Here is a 21,825-nt window from a genome sequence, read left to right as displayed (position 1 = left end):
GACTAAATTCAGAAATCATGTGAATTTCTCTAGCACAATTAAAATTTCTCTCAGGCCTAAAATAAAAAGAACCCGGGATTCAAACATGACAAATACTTGCAAGAATAAAGAAACATAAACTTTAAATAAAACACTCCCTAGGACAAAGATATACATTTACTTACACTGTAGTTAAAAATTAACATCATTTTTATGAATTTGTAGAAACAGTGGCCTGTTCGTCAGCCTTAGTTTGATAAAGATTTAGAGGCTGATGATTTATATCTTGGCAGTATACATACTCCATTGCAATGGCAACAGAGTATCTATACCGCCAAGATAATGGTCTCCCCTCCAAATATAGATGCAGGCAGACTTTTAGTTTAATCACAGCAGAGACTACTCTGTGTCCATTATGACTTAACCCCTCTAACGGCCCTACTGAGGAATGGCCATCAGAGGCAGACTTAGATGGGTGAAATTAGAAGTCACTTTTCACTGCGGTGGTAAATACATCAATTTGAGATTGTGCACCAGCCAATTATGGTGCAGTGTGCGGTCAGATTATAACTGAACCAGATTATCACATTCAGATCCAGTTCTGTTAGCATCAATCAATTCCTCACTTTGGGCACTCCCTAATGACCTCTTTATGTTGGCAGAGGTTATACAGGAGTTGGTTGAGCCAGGCTGGACAGTTGGATTTAAAAGGCTTCCTATAAAAATGGTTTCAGTGTTCCTTGCAAACGTGTTTTCAGGTGTGAACTGAAGGAGGGATGGGCCAAAGCTGTGATGTATGGATGATTCTTTTTAGAGACCTGTGAAGACCTATCTCCATGTTTTCATTTTTCCATTTTTCACGTTCAGTCTGTCCATTTGTGTTGCATTGGCCTTTGCAGATGTTTTAGGATTATCAGTTTTACCACCGGGTAAGGAGAGAAAGATTGTTTCTGCTTTGATGGTTATGCAACTTGTATTGAAAATTACTTGGAGGTGTAGCCAATGCAGCTTCTGTGGATTGTGAACGATATGATAATATTTCATTAGTTAATTAGGGATAGTTTTAGTGTCATGCTTGGAACTCTTTGTTAGGGCCATGGTGGCAGCAGGATCACTAGTGAGTAGGTCATTGCCATCATTAAGGTGAGCTAGGACTCTGGTTTAGACAGTGGTTTTGACATTTGCTTTAGGGGTGTATGGCTTGATTCAATGTGTTAGTGAGAGATGGTACTGAAATGTATAAATTATCTTGGTGATATGGCTTAAAGAAGAAGTTTAGGTTGATTGTCATTCCAAGTGAAATTATGTTTCTAGTAAATTGTCATTTCAGTATGTTTCATGCCGAAGAGCCTACCCTACATTAGAATTTAATGGTGCTGTTCGAGATGAACATAAATTCCAATTTGGTTGGTTTCAGCTTGAGACAGGTACACCACAACAATACTTGGATGGTTGAAAGGGAGTGTGTTAAGCAGTCTATGTCCTTGACTGTTAAAATGGTTTATGGTAGGTGTTATTGGCCTACTGTCACAAACAGTTAGGAGCGCACCTGCCTGACATCCCAGCAATTAATCTGCCCCATTGCATCATGGTAGATGTAGTATCTTCAAAAAACGAACTCCATTAATTTTTAAATATTTCACCTTTAAGTAGGTACAGCCTTTACTGTGCATCTCTGGACACATGTGTTTCTGGGTTAGTCCCTTCTTCAGCAGAGAACATATTTGTGGGGTGCTGGGAATGCTGCCATAAATCCCCCGGTTTCAGTACCTCTTTCCTGGCATGCTGGTGCCTGCTCCAGAGCTCGTCAGCCCAATAGCTCAAGGGAGCCTTTAAAGTCACAAACAGTTAGGAGCGCACCTGCCTGACATCCCAGCAATTAATCTGCCCCATTGCATCATGGTAGATGTAGTATCTTCAAAAAACGAACTCCATTAATTTTTAAATATTTCACCTTTAAGTAGGTACAGCCTTTACTGTGCATCTCTGGACACATGTGTTTCTGGGTTAGTCCCTTCTTCAGCAGAGAACATATTTGTGGGGTGCTGGGAATGCTGCCATAAATCCCCCGGTTTCAGTACCTCTTTCCTGGCATGCTGGTGCCTGCTCCAGAGCTCGTCAGCCCAATAGCTCAAGGGAGCCTTTAAAGTCACAAACAGTTAGGAGCGCACCTGCCTGACATCCCAGCAATTAATCTGCCCCATTGCATCATGGTAGATGTAGTATCTTCAAAAAACGAACTCCATTAATTTTTAAATATTTCACCTTTAAGTAGGTACAGCCTTTACTGTGCATCTCTGGACACATGTGTTTCTGGGTTAGTCCCTTCTTCAGCAGAGAACATATTTGTGGGGTGCTGGGAATGCTGCCATAAATCCCCCGGTTTCAGTACCTCTTTCCTGGCATGCTGGTGCCTGCTCCAGAGCTCGTCAGCCCAATAGCTCAAGGGAGCCTTTAAAGTCACAAACAGTTAGGAGCGCACCTGCCTGACATCCCAGCAATTAATCTGCCCCATTGCATCATGGTAGATGTAGTATCTTCAAAAAACGAACTCCATTAATTTTTAAATATTTCACCTTTAAGTAGGTACAGCCTTTACTGTGCATCTCTGGACACATGTGTTTCTGGGTTAGTCCCTTCTTCAGCAGAGAACATATTTGTGGGGTGCTGGGAATGCTGCCATAAATCCCCCGGTTTCAGTACCTCTTTCCTGGCATGCTGGTGCCTGCTCCAGAGCTCGTCAGCCCAATAGCTCAAGGGAGCCTTTAAAGTCACAAACAGTTAGGAGCGCACCTGCCTGACATCCCAGCAATTAATCTGCCCCATTGCATCATGGTAGATGTAGTATCTTCAAAAAACGAACTCCATTAATTTTTAAATATTTCACCTTTAAGTAGGTACAGCCTTTACTGTGCATCTCTGGACACGTGTTTCTGGGTTAGTCCCTTCTTCAGCAGAGAACATATTTGTGGGGTGCTGGGAATGCTGCCATAAATCCCCCGGTTTCAGTACCTCTTTCCTGGCATGCTGGTGCCTGCTCCAGAGCTCGTCAGCCCAATAGCTCAAGGGAGCCTTTAAAGTCACAAACAGTTAGGAGCGCACCTGCCTGACATCCTAGCAATTAATCTGCCCCATTGCATCATGGTAGATGTAGTATCTTCAAAAAACGAACTCCATTAATTTTTAAATATTTCACCTTTAAGTAGGTACAGCCTTTACTGTGCATCTCTGGACACATGTGTTTCTGGGTTAGTCCCTTCTTCAGCAGAGAACATATTTGTGGGGTGCTGGGAATGCTGCCATAAATCCCCCGGTTTCAGTACCTCTTTCCTGGCATGCTGGTGCCTGCTCCAGAGCTCGTCAGCCCAATAGCTCAAGGGAGCCTTTAAAGTCACAAACAGTTAGGAGCGCACCTGCCTGACATCCCAGCAATTAATCTGCCCCATTGCATCATGGTAGATGTAGTATCTTCAAAAAACGAACTCCATTAATTTTTAAATATTTCACCTTTAAGTAGGTACAGCCTTTACTGTGCATCTCTGGACGCATGTGTTTCTGGGTTAGTCCCTTCTTCAGCAGAGAACATATTTGTGGGGTGCTGGGAATGCTGCCATAAATCCCCCGGTTTCAGTACCTCTTTCCTGGCATGCTGGTGCCTGCTCCAGAGCTCGTCAGCCCAATAGCTCAAGGGAGCCTTTAAAGTCACAAACAGTTAGGAGCGCACCTGCCTGACATCCCAGCAATTAATCTGCCCCATTGCATCATGGTAGATGTAGTATCTTCAAAAAACGAACTCCATTAATTTTTAAATATTTCACCTTTAAGTAGGTACAGCCTTTACTGTGCATCTCTGGACACATGTGTTTCTGGGTTAGTCCCTTCTTCAGCAGAGAACATATTTGTGGGGTGCTGGGAATGCTGCCATAAATCCCCCGGTTTCAGTACCTCTTTCCTGGCATGCTGGTGCCTGCTCCAGAGCTCGTCAGCCCAATAGCTCAAGGGAGCCTTTAAAGTCACAAACAGTTAGGAGCGCACCTGCCTGACATCCCAGCAATTAATCTGCCCCATTGCATCATGGTAGATGTAGTATCTTCAAAAAACGAACTCCATTAATTTTTAAATATTTCACCTTTAAGTAGGTACAGCCTTTACTGTGCATCTCTGGACACATGTGTTTCTGGGTTAGTCCCTTCTTCAGCAGAGAACATATTTGTGGGGTGCTGGGAATGCTGCCATAAATCCCCCGGTTTCAGTACCTCTTTCCTGGCATGCTGGTGCCTGCTCCAGAGCTCGTCAGCCCAATAGCTCAAGGGAGCCTTTAAAGTCACAAACAGTTAGGAGCGCACCTGCCTGACATCCCAGCAATTAATCTGCCCCATTGCATCATGGTAGATGTAGTATCTTCAAAAAACGAACTCCATTAATTTTTAAATATTTCACCTTTAAGTAGGTACAGCATTCCCAGCACCCCACAAATATGTTCTCTGCTGAAGAAGGGACTAACCCAGAAACACATGTGTCCAGAGATGCACAGTAAAGGCTGTACCTACTTAAAGGTGAAATATTTAAAAATTAATGGAGTTCGTTTTTTGAAGATACTACATCTACCATGATGCAATGGGGCAGATTAATTGCTGGGATGTCAGGCAGGTGCGCTCCTAACTGTTTGTGACTTTAAAGGCTCCCTTGAGCTACTGGGCTGACGAGCTCTGGAGCAGGCACCAGCATGCCAGGAAAGAGGTACTGAAACCGGGTGATTTATGGCAGCATTCCCAGCACCCCACAAATATGTTCTCTGCTGAAGAAGGGACTAACCCAGAAACACATGTGTCCAGAGATGCACAGTAAAGGCTGTACCTACTTAAAGGTGAAATATTTAAAAATTAATGGAGTTCGTTTTTTGAAGATACTACATCTACCATGATGCAATGGGGCAGATTAATTGCTGGGATGTCAGGCAGGTGCGCTCCTAACTGTTTGTGACTTTAAAGGCTCCCTTGAGCTACTGGGCTGACGAGCTCTGGAGCAGGCACCAGCATGCCAGGAAAGAGGTACTGAAACCGGGTGATTTATGGCAGCATTCCCAGCACCCCGCAAATATGTTCTCTGCTGAAGAAGGGACTAACCCAGAAACACATGTGTCCAGAGATGCACAGTAAAGGCTGTACCTACTTAAAGGTGAAATATTTAAAAATTAATGGAGTTCGTTTTTTGAAGATACTACATCTACCATGATGCAATGGGGCAGATTAATTGCTGGGATGTCAGGCAGGTGCGCTCCTAACTGTTTGTGACTTTAAAGGCTCCCTTGAGCTACTGGGCTGACGAGCTCTGGAGCAGGCACCAGCATGCCAAGAAAGAGGTACTGAAACCGGGTGATTTATGGCAGCATTCCCAGCACCCCACAAATATGTTCTCTGCTGAAGAAGGGACTAACCCAGAAACACATGTGTCCAGAGATGCACAGTAAAGGCTGTACCTACTTAAAGGTGAAATATTTAAAAATTAATGGAGTTCGTTTTTTGAAGATACTACATCTACCATGATGCAATGGGGCAGATTAATTGCTGGGATGTCAGGCAGGTGCGCTCCTAACTGTTTGTTATTGGCCTACTGTTCGATCCTAATTTCATGGTTGGTACAAAAGACCCTGAGCATTTTCAATTACAGATTGAAGGTCACAAGGGTGAGGGTCAATCCTTATGGGACTTCTCCAGCCACGTAGAAATAAATACATGAGCATAAATTATACTTGAGGTCAATTAATAATAAACTTACTAACATTACATGGGTTTCATACTCACTTATACCTCACACATCCATTTTGCTTAGATCTGGGGTTGCCCATTCGGCAAATAGGTATCAATTTCCTAAGAAGAGAACTAGAGAAGAGTGATGTTGGTCAGTCCTATCCATTTTGCAAGGGTGTTGTGCACCATCACTGGTTGTTTATAAAGAAGCTAAACACAGTGACCAAGAGTCAGAGTAGGGGAAGTAATACAAAGATAAACAAGGAGACAGCATGAGCAAAAAATGCGAGGGAAAGAAGGAGAGGAGAAGGAAGTGAAGGAAAGGAAGAAGCAGAGGAATTATGCAAAAATGGGCACAAGGGAATATTGCATGAAAAACGGAATGAGGGTGGTCATTTTATGTTTCTGAGTGGTTTTGAGAGAATCCAGTTCTTAGTGGCTACAGAATTTGAGTTGAATGGTGGTTGATAAGAGGACGGAGGTTATGTCTGAGTGTGTAAATGATGCAATTTGTATATGAGCAGTAATGTTGCTTGGCTGATTTTGGAAATCCACAATATGCGTTAGTGTTTGGTGGATGAAATGCAAAATGCCAAAGTGGGGTATCCAGTCACCCATTTGTGGTGGTGTAAGTGTTTGAAAGGATATCACACCGAGATTGAGTTAGGCTGGCAGTATTTTCCTGGATGTGTGGTGTCCCTGAGGTCGAAGAGTTCAACTTCCATTTTTTGGTCATGAGATCTCGGTGTAGGTTTAAGGCAATTATATATATATATAGATATAGATATTTATTTTGTGATAATCAATACTTCATAAGAAATGCAGCTTGCTTTACAGATTTTTACATATTTTGCTTTCACTACTATTCCTTAGTTACAGCTGGAAAAGAAATAAGCAGTTCGTAAAATGCCATTTTCTCTTTTTCAGGCACAATTCATTCCGGAGGCACTTGCCGAGACAAATGCAAGTATCCAGTGTGGATTTTAGTATGGGAAACGAGTTGCTTCAGAGGGGAGAGACAACCACTAGCATTGGAAGAATAAAGCCAGAACTTTATAAACAGAAGTCTGTTGATTCTGATGAGAACAAGAATGAAAATGTTAAAACATGCGGAAAACTGAACTTCACGCTCCAGTATGACTATGAAAATGAACTTCTTCTTGTTAAAATCATAAAAGCCTTAGAACTTCCAGCTAAAGACTTCACAGGAACATCAGATCCATATGTGAAGATCTATCTTCTTCCAGACAGGAAAAAGAAGTTTCAGACTCGTGTTCACAGGAAGACACTAAACCCTGTCTTTGATGAAACCTTTCAGTTTCCTGTCGCTTACGACCAGCTCAGCAATAGGAAACTTCATTTCAGCGTTTATGATTTTGACAGATTTTCTAGACATGACATGATTGGTGAAGTTATTCTTGATAACCTATTTGAAGACTCTGATCTCTCCAGGGAATCTACAGTGTGGAAAGACATCCATTGTGCTACCACAGTAAGTAGAGAAGCAGCACACTGCCTCTGAAGTAATGAAGCAGAGTGCCACATTTATAATGCTGTTCTCTCATTAATAACTAACTTGTATTGGCTTTCACCCCACAAAATGATTGACTGTGCATTGGAAAAGTGAAGTGAAGTCCGTCTTGACATTTTTATCTGTTTTTCAGTGCCAGTTATTTGACACGTTGTCAGCTGTTCTGTTACTTGACACCTAGGTGTTTGGTTTTATTTTGTGTGCGTGGTTTGCGGAGTGACAAATTGTGTACAAGAGACAAGACCATTGCACACTTTATGATTATCAATTTGTAATATACTGAGGAATTAAAATCTTATGTCTAGATAATGCGTACATGCAGTAGCTCCTGTCTAAGTTAGATAATCTATTGCCCAAACCCGGAAAGCTAGCCAAGTACCATTTAATTTAGGCTACTTCTCTGGGCAACCTTCTTTTACATCCAACAGTCCTTTTGTGGTCAGTTAGCATCCATGAACGTCTCACAGATTGTGTAATTGTACTTTAAACTATGGGTGCATTAAAAAAATAATATTCTTTCTACTTGAAAAACATCACTCTAAAAAGCATTGCAAACTTGGCCAAGATTCACTAAGCCCTCGAAGACATGTATTGAGCCACATGCCTTTTAAGGCCACTGAAGCTGCTGTTGTTTCCTACACAGTCCATGCTATGAGTAGGCACCAGCCAATTATGGTGCAGTGGCGGTCAGATTATAGCTGAACCAGATGATCACATTCAGATCCAGTTCTGTTAGCATCAATCAATTCCTCACTTTGGGCACTCCAAAGTGAGAAGAAAGCTGTGTGTGCAAACCATTATGGAATCATGGAAGTGATGAACGGTGAGCCACATGTATTCTCTGTGGCATAATATACCAATGACGAGCGAATGGGACGTTTCAGCACCCAGCGTATGGTACTGAATTCATGGAGAGTGAAAAACAGTAAACGTTCCACAGCGCTGTTGAAGTCTTCAGCATAGAGATTTTTCGGTGAAGCAGTGATTACGTTTGAACTAATTTTGAAAGCCCAAGCAGAAAACATTCAAGTTGGCACAAGACTAAGAACATCATGCCCCAAACTGTGACTTAAATTTCCTTCTGATTTGCTTGTAAACGTGTATGAAAAATGAATTTTATTTATATTCCTTTCTCTTCTTGAATTTTACAAAATTAGGAAACATTTTATCTCTTGAATGCGTATTGCAGAGTGACGTGATGTCAAATGTTGAATATTAAAAGTAAAGTACATATGTATATGGATGAGATTCCATGATAAAGTATGCATTTTTCGGATAAAATACAACCACAGTCGGGTGTCAAAGACCATAGCAATTATGCTGATGCAACCAGTGTTTTTCCGAATAAGGGTATAACTCTACTGCGAAAACAAAGAACACAATGGAGCCTCTGCCTTGCCTTACTCCATGAGCTCTACTCCTTTGTTCCATTGGTAGGTGTCTGCTATATTTATACCAGCAGATGCATACAAGCGCAAGTTAACATGATGACTTACTGAACATGGCTGTTTTTTGCAATGCTTTTTTGGCCAAGGCGTCTTTCATACTACACAAAAGATGATGCCTCCCTAACTGCAAAATCAATGTGTCAACAGAAATTCTCCACAGGTGTTGTCAAGAAGTAGAATGACCCCATTTGCATGGTGGAGTCACCCGCTGAAATGTGATACTATGCAGTTCCTTTAGTGCATGACCAATTACAGAGCATGTGCCAAGAGCAACAGTTTTCATAGGGTGGCTACAGATTGTACACCTCTAAGAAATGTAATGCCTTTAAGGGAAAAGTTTGATGGGAGTATTGTAGACCCTCAAGGCACTGTCTGAAATCCTTTGAAGGACGTCATCCATTTTCATGGGTGAGTCAAGGTTTCTCCCCTAAAAATCCAAATAGCAAACTTGCAAGAGGTTTGTGCCGAGATTCACTTGCCTTTTGAAAATACTGTATTGAATTGCATTGTGCATTGTATTGTACTGTAACTGCATTTAGTTAGTTCTCACTACCCCTAACGACGTGTTGAAGCTCTTTATTCCGGGCCGCACTCTGCTCCAGGGACACCAAGGTTAGTGGTTAGTCCTGCATTTATTGGCTATTGGAATTAATCCTGTGCTTTCAAGGAAACAATTCCGTGCATTTACTAATGTTTCTTTGTGATAGATTCAATTAATAGTAGTTAGGTGCTATAGTTAATAGGGTTGGTGGGATTAATAAATGAGCTAGAGAGGATACAGGTATTACCTACAAAGAAGCACATTATGATCTTTGAAATGAGGCGTGGGTAGAAATGCCCTAAAAGAGATTGAGGCAAACACACAAAGCAGAGTTTGGCGGGGTTCAGAGAAAGCAGGTGTGCAGGGATGGAAATAGGAGCGTGTCATTCCAAGGAAAAAAGGAGAGGCAACAATCAGAAATTTCAAGCCCAGGCCAGTTTTTGCACACGGTTTTATAAAAATACAGGAGGATTTTTTGAAATAGCATGCACTCTGACCATTCAAAACTGTCAAAAGAAACAATACTATTAGCAGGAGATATAGGGCCAGATGTATGAAAAACGTGGTTTGCGATTTTCTTAATAGCAAATTTGTGCAATTTGCTACCAGGAATCGCAAACTGCGATGTACTATAGAGTGTTTAACACTGTTTGCGATTCCCAACTGCGTCGCAAGGGACCTACCTCAACAATATTAGTGAGGCAGGTAGCAATTTGCGCCACCTTGAGCATGTCTGCACTCACAGGGATGGTGGCCTGCTAATGTCAGCAGACCACTATGTCTGTGATTGCTTTGTAAATAAAGCAAAATGTTTTTGTAAATCAACCAGTTACCTCAAAGGAACACGGGATGCATTACAAAAACAAACAAAAATAATAATAATTTGCATTATTTAAGAGTAGGCAGTAGCCCGTGGGACCACTGTCTGTTCTTAAAAAATGTTGAGACCCACATTCACAAAGGGGAAGGATCTCTTTGGGGACCCTTCCCATTTACAAATGGGTTACCACCTCCTTCTGGGAGTCGGTTAAAGATTAATGTTTTGCAACCCCTTTCCGGTTGAAAAACATTCATGCATGGCTCCACAACTTGCTATTAGGATGGGATGCCCTTAACATGCCCCTTCCTAATACCAAATCGCAAACCCTAAAGTGTATAGTAATAACTGAACAGATATATTGGGAAATATCAAACAACACTTGAAAGAAGCAGTAACCTAATGAGAAGCTATAAGGGATAAATAATGTAAACATCGAAAAGGAGATTCTGCAAATGCTGAAGTATATATCACCTGCTGTTCTGAGCATCCTATTTACATCAATCATCCACCTTTCAGAGTCCACATAATATAAAGTATCTTCAGACCATTGTTTCATAACTTGGTTGCACCCTCAAGGCTGGAAAAACACATATGTGTATGTATTTAGTTCTGAAATAGTAGTGTAGCAGCATTGCGTGATAACTTTGTGACATCTAATAGCATCATCTATTATCATCTATTGACTGGCATTCTTATTAGTGTTGTATTCATAGACTTACCATCTTACAAAGTCGATATTTAGCTTCAAGATAATTGCATATTCTTCTCAATGATGAAATATTCTAAAAAAGAATCAGGTTATCAGTCTTAGAATTTATATTAAACTGCCTGTTGCACTTTACATGTTCAGGTGACTGGTGGTGTGTATGAGGGAGGGCTAGTGAGTCCTATTCCAAGTGCACTTTATGGATGTGTTTCATTATCAAGTTGTAAATATTGTGGAATTTAGATCCTTGAGGATTGGTGTATGCATTGATTTGGTACCCAGGAGAGTTGTTGCATGGGTACTGTGAATTGTCATTCATCCCTAAGACCCTTTACAGCCCAATGGCTGCAATTCAGTTCTTGCTTTGTCATTAGAGCAGTCACTGACTAACTTGCATCATAACATGCATTGAGATTTATTACTTCCTTCAGGGCCTTGCACCTAGTGAGCCCGTGGAAAAGCCAGCTGACATAAACCCTCTGGTTGAACAGTTGATTAACAGGGCACGGTTTCGATGACGTTTTTGCAATGTTTGGTTTTCTATCATATTTCTAGTAGTAGGTGTGATATACTTCTGGATTTCCCTTTTCCTCCTGTGATGTGGAGTTTGTCCTTCAAGTATTTAAGCAGCTGGCTAGTAAACAATAAGGACTAAGAAAGTGAATGATAAAGTTATTCATCTGGGAGATACTAACAGCCATATAAGCTAAGACGATCTTTCCCAGAAAAGAGAACATTTTCATGGGATGAACAAATAAACAACTTCCCACCAATGAGAGAAATTCAAAGAATATGGTGAAATATACTTCAGGGTTCTAGCTTGTGTACGCTGAAGCCCACCTCTGTGTATGTAACCCAGGGACAGTTAACTGCTTGAGAAATGGTAGTTTGAAACAACTTGTGTCTGAGGCAGGAGAGGGTGAGGATTATACTTTATTGAAAAATAGGAGATCACATTCTGTCAACAAGTGGCCTAATATGCAGAGTACCACAATGCTCCACTCCTGCACCTTCTTTATTCATTCCATTCAGAGAGCTCCTTGGCTTAATTCTAAAAGACTCTTTTTCCACTATGTTTCAATATACCAACGACACCCATTTATTCATGAAATCCACTACAATTAAAGACACATCCATAGTAGGCAATTGCCTTTCACAACTATAGGCTTGATACAAGAGAATTCCTGTTACTATCCAACACTAACAAGAGAAACCTAGCTCTTATATTTTCAATTCAAAGAGTAGATGGCTTTTCTCCAGCTGTTTTCTCCCACTATGTTTTACACTGGACCAGAATCGCTTCTACCTCCCACACCTAAATAATACTGGCAAAACACCCAACTTTCATTGCAGAACCTGAAGACAATTCAACACATGATCACACCTGATCACCTTGTAATAGCCATCCCTGCCCTAGCAATCTCAAGTCTTGATTTCAGCAATGCCATTCTGGCAGGGCTACCATCACCTTTCATCACCTCTCACAAATATTTATTACACTAAGCCACCAGACCAATGTATTTAGAAAAGAAATACAACCCATTGGTTCCATTTTGAGGTTCAAAATGGGGCCAATGTTCTAGATTAATTCTCCATCACTGCACAAATACAAATCAAAATATGTGCACAAAACCATTATCAAACACAATCCACCATATATAGCTAGGATACTTAATAATGCAAGAGGAGCAAGAGGTCATAGGAACTGGAGCTCACTTCTTTTAGACCTTCCTACACTCACGACCTTTTATGATCTGAAACATTCATTCTCCTGAATCACCACTTCCATGTGAAACTTGTTACCTCCTAAGCTAAGAACACTTACACTCATCACTGCTTTCAGGAAACATTCCAGTTATCACCTATTCACACAGTTATTGATAAAAACTAATCTGCACACACATAGCAATAGCACAAACCCATCTTCAATGTTTTAATACTCTTGTATTTCAGAATGTTTTATCATGTTGTTATTGCCATATTTATAAATGTTATGATATATGAAGAGCCTAACACTCACAGGTCCAAGTTGTGCTATGTAAATGTGTAAAAGAAAATACAAAATATTTTTTCTCAAGAAATTAATGATGATTGTTGGACTTGGCCCTCTATGCAGGGTCACTCCCAAACCATTAGCTTTTTTCCCTCCACTATTTGCTGAATTTGTGTTTGTTGGGCTTAGGACTCAGTGCACTTTACCACTACTAACCTGTAAAGTTCTTGTGCTCCCTCACTTAAACATGGTTTTATTGGTTTACATCTGATTAGCATATTTCATTTACTGATAAGTCCTTTGTAGAGGTATACCAAATATCCAGGGCCTGTACGTTAAATGCTACTAATGGGCCTGCAGCACGTAATGTGCCACCCACTTAAGTAGCCATTTCAAACATGTCCCAGGCCTGCCATTGCAGCCTCAAGGCAGTTTTAAACCACCAGTTTGACTTGGCAATGTAACCCCCTTGCCAAGCCTTAAGCTCTCCTTTTATTCCATATGTCACCCGTAAGGTAGGTCCTAGGAAGCACATTTAGCAGGGTGCTTTGAAATTAAAAGGCAGACATGTACTTTTAAGCTTTATATGTCCTGGTAGTGAATAACTCCTCAATTCATTTTCACTACTGTGATGCCTACCTGACCCATAGGATAACATTGGATTGCCCTATTATGTTTAATAGGTGCTAACGTTTGATTGGGACCAAGTATCCAGTTCATATTTGGTAGGTATGAATTTGTAATGGAAAATTCTCTTTAATGACAGCCTTTCTTTGGTCGCATGACTTGTTATCTGACATTTAGGCTTTGTGATTCCTCTTAGACAGTCACAGAGGGATAGAGGAATTAGGTGTGCCTTAATGGGCAATCTGCTGGCAGGGTGGGGGCGTACCGGCAGAGCTAAGCACAGCCCTACTTGCAACCAAAAATGGTGTGCTCTCCCTTCACACAAAGGACTTATCACCGCCACATTGTCACTGCAGCCATCATGGACCATATGTAAGGCAGTCAAGAAATTCCATGCACTTCAAATAACCTTTCTAGAAGTTACTCCCACCTTCCAGGGGTAGTGCACCAGGTATAAAAATAGGACCTTTGGCCCACTCTTCAGCTTACTCCTCGACCTGTGGAAGGACTCTCAGAGGACTGCCTACTGTGACCTTCTGTGTACTCTGCAAAACTGATTTGCTGCCTGGAGCCTGGCTTGAACTCTCAGAGGCCAGGCCTGCTCTTGAGTCCTTCATCTTTAACTAAACCCGAGATTGTCAGAGGTACTCCAAGGGCTAGTTTGCTGGCCTCCTGTTCAGAGCCACAGGGACACAAAAGGCTTCTACCATTTTTAACACACACATGAATCCAGCCTGAGTGAGTCCAGAACTCCCAAATTATGTCCCACCAGTCCTGGACCCTTAGTTGTGGTGTTAAAGATACCCAAATGACCAAATCTCAAAACTGAGGACTTAAGAAAGTTTTGACCAAAAGAGCCCAGTGAACCAGGAGGAGGGCAGGACCAACCTGCTTGCCTACCCACACAAGGTGTATGGCCAGTCAGATTGGCTTTGCAGGTTCTAGTGCTATGTCTTTCTCTGCAGCAGCAAATTCTGCTCAGCGTTATTCAGCAAAGGGTTATCCAATTTTATGGAACTGTCTTTGGCTACAGCCTTCTGCTGTGTCCCACTGGAGATTTTTGACTAAGTCTGAGAATAGAAATGTTCATCGCAGCTTTGATCTAAGACTCCTCAACAATGACGCTCTGTCCTCAGACAACTCCTGAAGCTTTGCCCCATTGAACTTTACCTTCTCAGAACATTTTTCTCAAAATTTTGTATAAGTCCCAAACCAAGGTCCTGATTATGAGTTTGGTGGTCTGTGCACCACTGTGGCAGCGGTGGCAGTCCGACTGCTACTGGCGTGGCGTTTGGACCACATTATTAGGATCTTGGCGGGCCTATGGGGCAAAGAACTCCGCAGTTCTGGTGGCATTGCCAGGCAGCTCAGACCGTCGGGGTGAAGAGACAGGGCAAACAGGCTGACGGAGACAGTGTTTCTGCCAGACTAATTATGATGTTGCACACTGCCAATGTGACCATGGCGGTTCAACCACCTCATGCAAGCTGGCGGAAACAGAGGAGTATATAGGAAGTAACTCACCTGCAGCCAGCGTTATACATCCTGTGCCGACACAGGGCCTGCCAATGCTCATCAAAGGTGCCCAAAATCCATACCACCATGGTTGCAACCTACAGTAAGTACACATGTTTACCTGTACCATTAAACTTAACAACAGATCAGCACGCCTTTGTCCACATGATATGGGGCCCATGCTATGGGCACCAAGTACCCAAGTACACACGTGATTGAGTCCATAGTCAAAGTCATTCACAAAGAATGACACATTTGCAGCCATTAACACCCCCTTTGGGCAGGTCACTTACACTGCACCGCCACACTACACAAAATCAAACGTCTGACTATCTCAGGCACAGGGACAGCAGATTGTACACACCTTAGTGTCACACAACAGCAACAACTTAGCAACATCACATCTATCAGTACAACTGACACCCACACATTACACACATGCCATGGACTGTTGTCAGATCGAACACATATGTATGGATGTGTCATGGAACACAAACACCCTTCCCATGAAACAGCCCTGCAATAGACCCACACATCACCCATATTGCGACACAGTGGAAGTAAAATGGGATGCACAGTAGTCAGAGAGACAAATATTCAAAGATCTCTATGCAAATAATACCTGCACAATAGGGGTGGTGGCATCAGGCGCACTCAGGGAAGGATGCTGGGACATATTACACTTTGCACATGCCCCTAAAACATCATTTGCAAAGTAACAGGCCCTTCAGGTATCTCAGGTACAAACAATACTGGAGCCATGTGTCATGCCTATCTGCATAATGTGGAAGAGCAAGTCAGGAAAGCTACAGCATGGGCCATACATCTAGATGACGTAGCTGCAGGGTACACACAGCGAATTGAACACACGCAGAGTCAAATGCAAAGGAAGCTAGCACAATTGAACACCCTCCATGTTTGCACAAACAAAACTCAAGCTTCCACACATGAGACAAATGTACAGTCCATATCAGGGGGACAAGTCTAACACCATACACACTGACACAAGATGACATACTTACTATACCAAACATAACACAATGCAAAGACACCCCATTTGGCTCCATACAGTCTTGGGTAACACCAGCACTGCCCACAAAGTCAGAAATTTCAAGCAACAACAAATGTATCAGCAATCAGACTGAAACACACACAAACGTAGGCATACCACACAAATTACGGAGGAACAACATAAAGGTAGAAAAGTAATGGCAAGACTAATGCATACCCAAGAAAACAACAACTTGGGTTTATTCAATCCAGAAAAATGAGAATCAAAGGTCATTGGCTAGTCCATTTGAAAGTCTCTGCCCAGTACGGTGCCCACACTTGACTCCAATCACTGCCAGGGAACCTCCACAGAAAGGGGCACCAAATGGGCAGGCAAGCACCTCACGAATCATCCTTGGATGGGGTCGGAGTTGGGATAGCTGGCTTTTGGCTTTGGGAGGGGTGCACTGTTTCTTTTGAGGAGTGGGCTTCTTGAGGGGAGAGGTATGGGTGCTTGCAAGAGGGGCATGTGTGACAGGCGATGACTTGGATGTGGAAGGGATGGGTTGAGATGTGGGTGGGGCCTTGTGGGTTTGGGAGAGTGTTTGGAGGTAACAGACCAAAGGGCAGGGTTGAAAAGGAAACTCTTCTTGGGAACAAAGGACAGTCTGCAGAAGTGTTTAAGGATTTGGATATTGAGGGAGTGGTTGTCTGGTGTGTGGTTGTAGATGTCTTGGTTGTGTGCATGTGTGATGTATGCTTCTGTTTGGGTGGTGTCTGTTACATGTGTGAGTGTAGGTGTTTGCATGTCTTGGGGGCTGGGAAGTGGAGGGGCTGGGTGATGGAGTGGTGGATTTGCGTGTGTCTGTTTGGATAGTGTCTGCGGGTGTGCTGGATGTGGTGGATATGGATATATCTGTGTGTCGTGTGCTGGTGCCTGTGGGTATGGTGAATGTGGTGGATGTGTCTGTGTGTGTATTGTGCAAGTATCAGCGGGTATGGTTGTTATGTAACTGGCTGTTGTGGTGGTGCCTGTGAGTATGCTGGATGTGGTGTGTGGATCAGTGGGGTGGTGTAGGTGTCTGGTGAGGTGGTGGCTGATGTCATGTTTGTGGGTGTTTGTTGATTGCCTGCGTGCTGGTGTGTCTTGTGGTGTTTGTGTTAATGTGTGCTGCTTGTGTGCGTTGAGGTGGATGTGTGCAGATGTGCCGGTGTGCTTGGGATAGTTAGGGGAAAAGGGAATTTGAATGGGGAAGGGAGAGGTTGAGGAATGTGGGAAGTGACTCGCTCCATCAGTAAGGAGGCCAAAGTCTGAAAATATCTCTGGAGATCAGATATGGCACCATGAATGCATTCCAGGAAATCATTGGTCTACTGAAGTTGACTGCCCAACCCCTGGATGGTATTGACAATGGCAGTCTGCCAACAGAGATGCTCCTCATGAGGTTAATAGCCTTCTCGTTCAGGGCAGCAAGGGAAACAGGCTGAGGTGAAGGTGCCTATGGCAAAGGAGACACCCACCCACTTCAGTGAGCGGGCATGGCCAACAGGGTGGTGAGCAACACAGATGGTGGTGATAGAACTGGGGGTGGCAGACAAAGATGGTACAGGAGTAGGTCCAGATGGGTCCGCCACCACCTAGAAGTGGCCACTGGAGGTTGAATTCGATGATGAAGACGTTGATCCTGTCTCCACCATGGCACTCCCCTCGCCCTCCGGGCCACTGGGTCCCTCTGTGTCAGTGGTGTCATGACCGGAGGTACCGTGGTCAGATGCTTCCCCCCTTGGTAGTGTCCTGTCGCCTTCACTTGTCTTGGTTGATGCTGCAAATACAAAGAGGAAGAGGGTCACCACATGTTCCTGAACACACTTGAACAGCAGCTGTGATTAGCAAACATTACCATGCCGTCAAGTAGGCCCCAACAACAAATTGCCTCAAAGTGCCTCCTCATGTGCCATCTGAAATGTCAACAGTTATCCACAGGAAAATCTGGATCTCAGACAACTACAAGTGAATGGTTGAAGTTGTGCAATCACAGTAACCATTGAACAAGTAGGATACCACATCACTTTCAATGCTTTGCCTCATAGAGCATACCTCAGTTAGCTGTTGTCATACAATAGTACGCCAATGCCAACTTCATTCTCACATATCCCACACAAGGTCATGCAGACATTTATTTGTCACATACACATGAACACAACAATAAGAAATGATGCTCCTAAAACCTGCCATGTTGCTGACAACAGTACAGTAGCCTGGAGAAGGTGGCATCGAAGTACTCAAGTCACACTGGAAACATAAAAAATGCACACTTCACCATGTGAAATGTGTCCTAATGGAATCATGGAGGTAGCACTAAAGTTACTCAGATATGCTACACATTTAGAATGAAAATGGACACTGAGACAAAAGGTGCTAAATGTCACGGAGATATGTCCCTAAAATCCAAAACCTAATGAATCAGCAAGCCCCATGGAAATCACCACTAATGTCTGGCACCTCTTAAAATGACATACTCTGATTGCCATATGTTCTTTGTATGTTGGAGAGCCACAGAGATTTCCAATTACTAGTAGAAGGCCCCCAACATGTTGCCCAATGGGAAGTTACATCACTGTCTCTGTTTTAGTCCTACAAACTCAGATGTCTGTGGATGAATGGTTGCACCCAAACATATAGGATTCCAACATAACTGCAAGTCACTCCATAATGCATGCCAACAGTCAGGTAACAAACCTCCCCCATTACACGTGCAGTGCACTTTTCCACATGATGCCACATCAATGGCATGGAAATGCACATTGTGGGCAGAAAATCTAGTTATACACATCATGTCCCTTACTGCTACTGCAGTTGTACATGCCAAATGACATGCAACGACTGGTGAGGGTATGTATCACCTAATGGTGGCACACTCCTCTCTGGCACCACATGAAATGAAGCCCCATTGCAAATGTCCTATTCCAAACACAGGTTGGCATGCACATACATGTGAGGGATTACAGAAATCATCCCATGAAGGAGGTAGACCATGCATGAAACAGCAGTGTACATATTATGGGGGCCATTCTAACCCTGGCGGTCCGCGACCGCCAGGGCTAAAATGACTGAAGCACCGCCAACAGGCTGGCGGTGCTTCCCTGCCCATTCTGACCGCAGCAGTAAAGCCGCGGTCAGAAAAGGGGATCCGGTGGTTTCCCGACGGATTTCCCCTGTCTGGGCTGAATCTCCATGGCGGCGCTGCAAGCAGCGCCGCCATGGAGATTCCGCCCCCCTTCCCGCCACCCTGTTTCTGGCGGTTTTTACCGCCATTAACAGGATGGCGGGAACGGGTGTCGTGGGTCCCCTGGGGGCCCCTGCACTGCCCATGCCAGTACCTCTGCACTGCCCATGCCACTGGCATGGGCAGTGCAGGGGCCCCCTAACAGGGCCACAGCATGATTTTCACTGTCTGCCTAGCAGACAGTGAAAATCGCGACGGGTGCAACTGCACCCGTCGCACCCCTGCAACACCGCCGGCTCCATTCGGAGCCGGCTTCTGGGTTGCAGGGCCTTTCCCGCTGGGCCGGCGGGCGCTCCCTTGGCCCAGCGGGAAAGCCAGAATGGCCTCTGCGGTCTTTTGACCGCGGAGCGGCCAAATGGCGGTTCCCGCTGTAGGAATGACCCCCTATGTCAAAAAAGAAAGGGACACATGCTAACATGTAGGCAAAAGGATAGTTTGCAACATTCATGGCACACAAATCATGTCAATGGACATTCCTCACTTACCAAGGAAAAGTATTGATCTGTAACTGAGCCAAAAACCAATGTGTGCTCTGGCACATTTATGATGGCCACCTTCATATTACAGACAGTAGTGAGGCACTAGCTCTCGTCACACACTGAAGACAAGTAGCCACTGGGGGGAAGATGCTAATATCCTCATTTGACCAGACACATGGCCGAAGACAGTGATCCATCACTTGCTTTCCTATGGCCTGTAACACTGAGGAGTAGAATTTGCACCTACAAAAACAACAAACATTTCTTGATTGATCAATATACACAGCCATGAGTTTTCCCTGGAGAGCAAGTTGTTTGTGGATTGTACCCAGTTGTGTCCTAGGTCCCTGGGCTAATAAGCAAGGCACATCAGTATGCACCACATGGCATATCTACACAAACAGTTACTCATCTGTTATGTAACACATGGCTCATCCCTAATCGTCAGGGGGAGATGCCAAAACCTAACACATTAACTTGGCAGTGTGACAGGCAGGAATATGCCCTGTACTCATCTCCTGGTGGCTGTTGTGCTCCCCCTGAAACGCCCATCAAGGTCTGAGTAGATTACCACCAGAATGCGAGCCATTAGTGGGGGCATGGTCCAATGTGTGCCACACCCATGTTGGGAAGACAGCCCCATCTAGACCTTTGTGATCTTCTGGGCCCAGCGTCCCAGGTCCTCCTGCCTCTTGCAACAGGGGGTGCACCACCAGCTGTGAACCTCCAGGGTCTGCACCTTCCAGGGAATGACTCTCCATATCACTGTTTTAACAGTATGGATGCAAGAGACAAATCAAGCGATTACAATCACATGTTTTGGCACAAATGGTTGTGTTACATATATGTCAGAAACACCATGCTAAAACTGTTCAGTTTATCAACACACCACAAGTGTAAAACATACAAGCCAATAAGTACATGGCATAGCTACAGACGTTTGTATCCATCTGCAGACTGACCCACTACCGTGCTCATGGCCTATAATCACTTAGCAAGCTACTCACATCAGGCAGCCCATGCCCCAGCAAAATGTACTCTGATGTGACCATAATAAAACACTACACCGATATGTGACTTCTGAAGGGTAAACTCCTTATGCCTGAATGAATAACACATTCACACTCTGCGAGATTGACTCAGTGCAGAGTCCCTGCAGGCAACTTCCATAGTACTGACTTAACCCTTATACTTGAGTGACAATGAAGGGGCTGGCATGGTGGGTACAGAAAGTGTTTTTCCTGTGCATGCGTGCACATGTTGCCTACAAAATGAAGAGTCAATTCCGGCGAGGGAGGAGAGTTTCTGTGGTATGTACCTGTACCAAAGAACACTCCTTTGGACATGTGTGTCTAACCTATGGAGATGGCATCCAACTTACAAAGGTATGCATTGCACAATTTCCACTATGTGACCAAGCTACTGACTCAAATCATGGCCTCCCAGGATTCAACATGCTGTCTGCACTATGTGATTGTCATTCGTGCAATATGTCTGTACAGGACAATTACGTCTTATGTGAAGGTGACAACACAGCTGTGAGAGCAAAGGAACTGTCATGAGTGTATCAAAGACACACATTGACAATGATGCTAAATGCACATATGGACTAGTTCAGGGATTAACCTCAGTACCATTCCTCATCTAGTCAATGTAATGAGGCATTCAAGGCAAGTTTTGCCACTAGAGCCTCATATTGGCTACACATCAGGATCCACTGATGGACAGGGAGTGGGTACAGTGCCACAGTTGCATAGACATAGTGACTTTCCCACAGCCTGGACTAGGTCCCATACTGGGAGATGCAAGTGACAGGCTCTTATCTCTGCAGGCTGAGCATATAGAACCTACATGACACTCACTCTGCCATCACTTCCATGCATGACAGTATATCACATAGCCATCAGCTATTTGCCATGTGGCTTGTGTGGCAACCTGAAAGGCAGAGTGAGTCATGATATGCCTTCCACACAACAGTGTTGCAAGGCCAGATGTGGGTTGAATGATCTGTTTCACTGTACACATTGCTTACAAGATCCTCAAATGACTCAGACAAGATTCATACACAGCTCATGCTGTCATGCACATGTATGTTGTCCAACATTTACAATCATCATGAGGAAAGAAATGTCATTGGATTGCAGTAAAGTCTCCTTGCC

General features: G+C 43.6%; 1 protein-coding gene across 1 annotated transcript in view; it reads left to right on the top strand.

The window, feature by feature from the left end:
• SYT10 (synaptotagmin 10) overlaps nt 1-21,825 on the top strand; it is a 210,373-nt gene that overhangs the window by 87,213 nt on the left and 101,335 nt on the right. Inside the window, exon 3 of the mRNA XM_069228631.1 lies at nt 6,657-7,221. Within this exon, the coding sequence (XP_069084732.1) occupies nt 6,657-7,221 (565 nt within the window). The remainder of the gene's footprint in view (nt 1-6,656; nt 7,222-21,825) is intronic.

The sequence above is a fragment of the Pleurodeles waltl genome, chromosome 4_1 (assembly GCF_031143425.1).
Source record: "Pleurodeles waltl isolate 20211129_DDA chromosome 4_1, aPleWal1.hap1.20221129, whole genome shotgun sequence".
Taxonomy (NCBI): Eukaryota; Metazoa; Chordata; class Amphibia; order Caudata; family Salamandridae; genus Pleurodeles; species Pleurodeles waltl.
The sequence above is the reverse complement of the archived record's forward strand: the minus strand, read 5'-3'. Positions and strand labels throughout refer to the sequence as shown.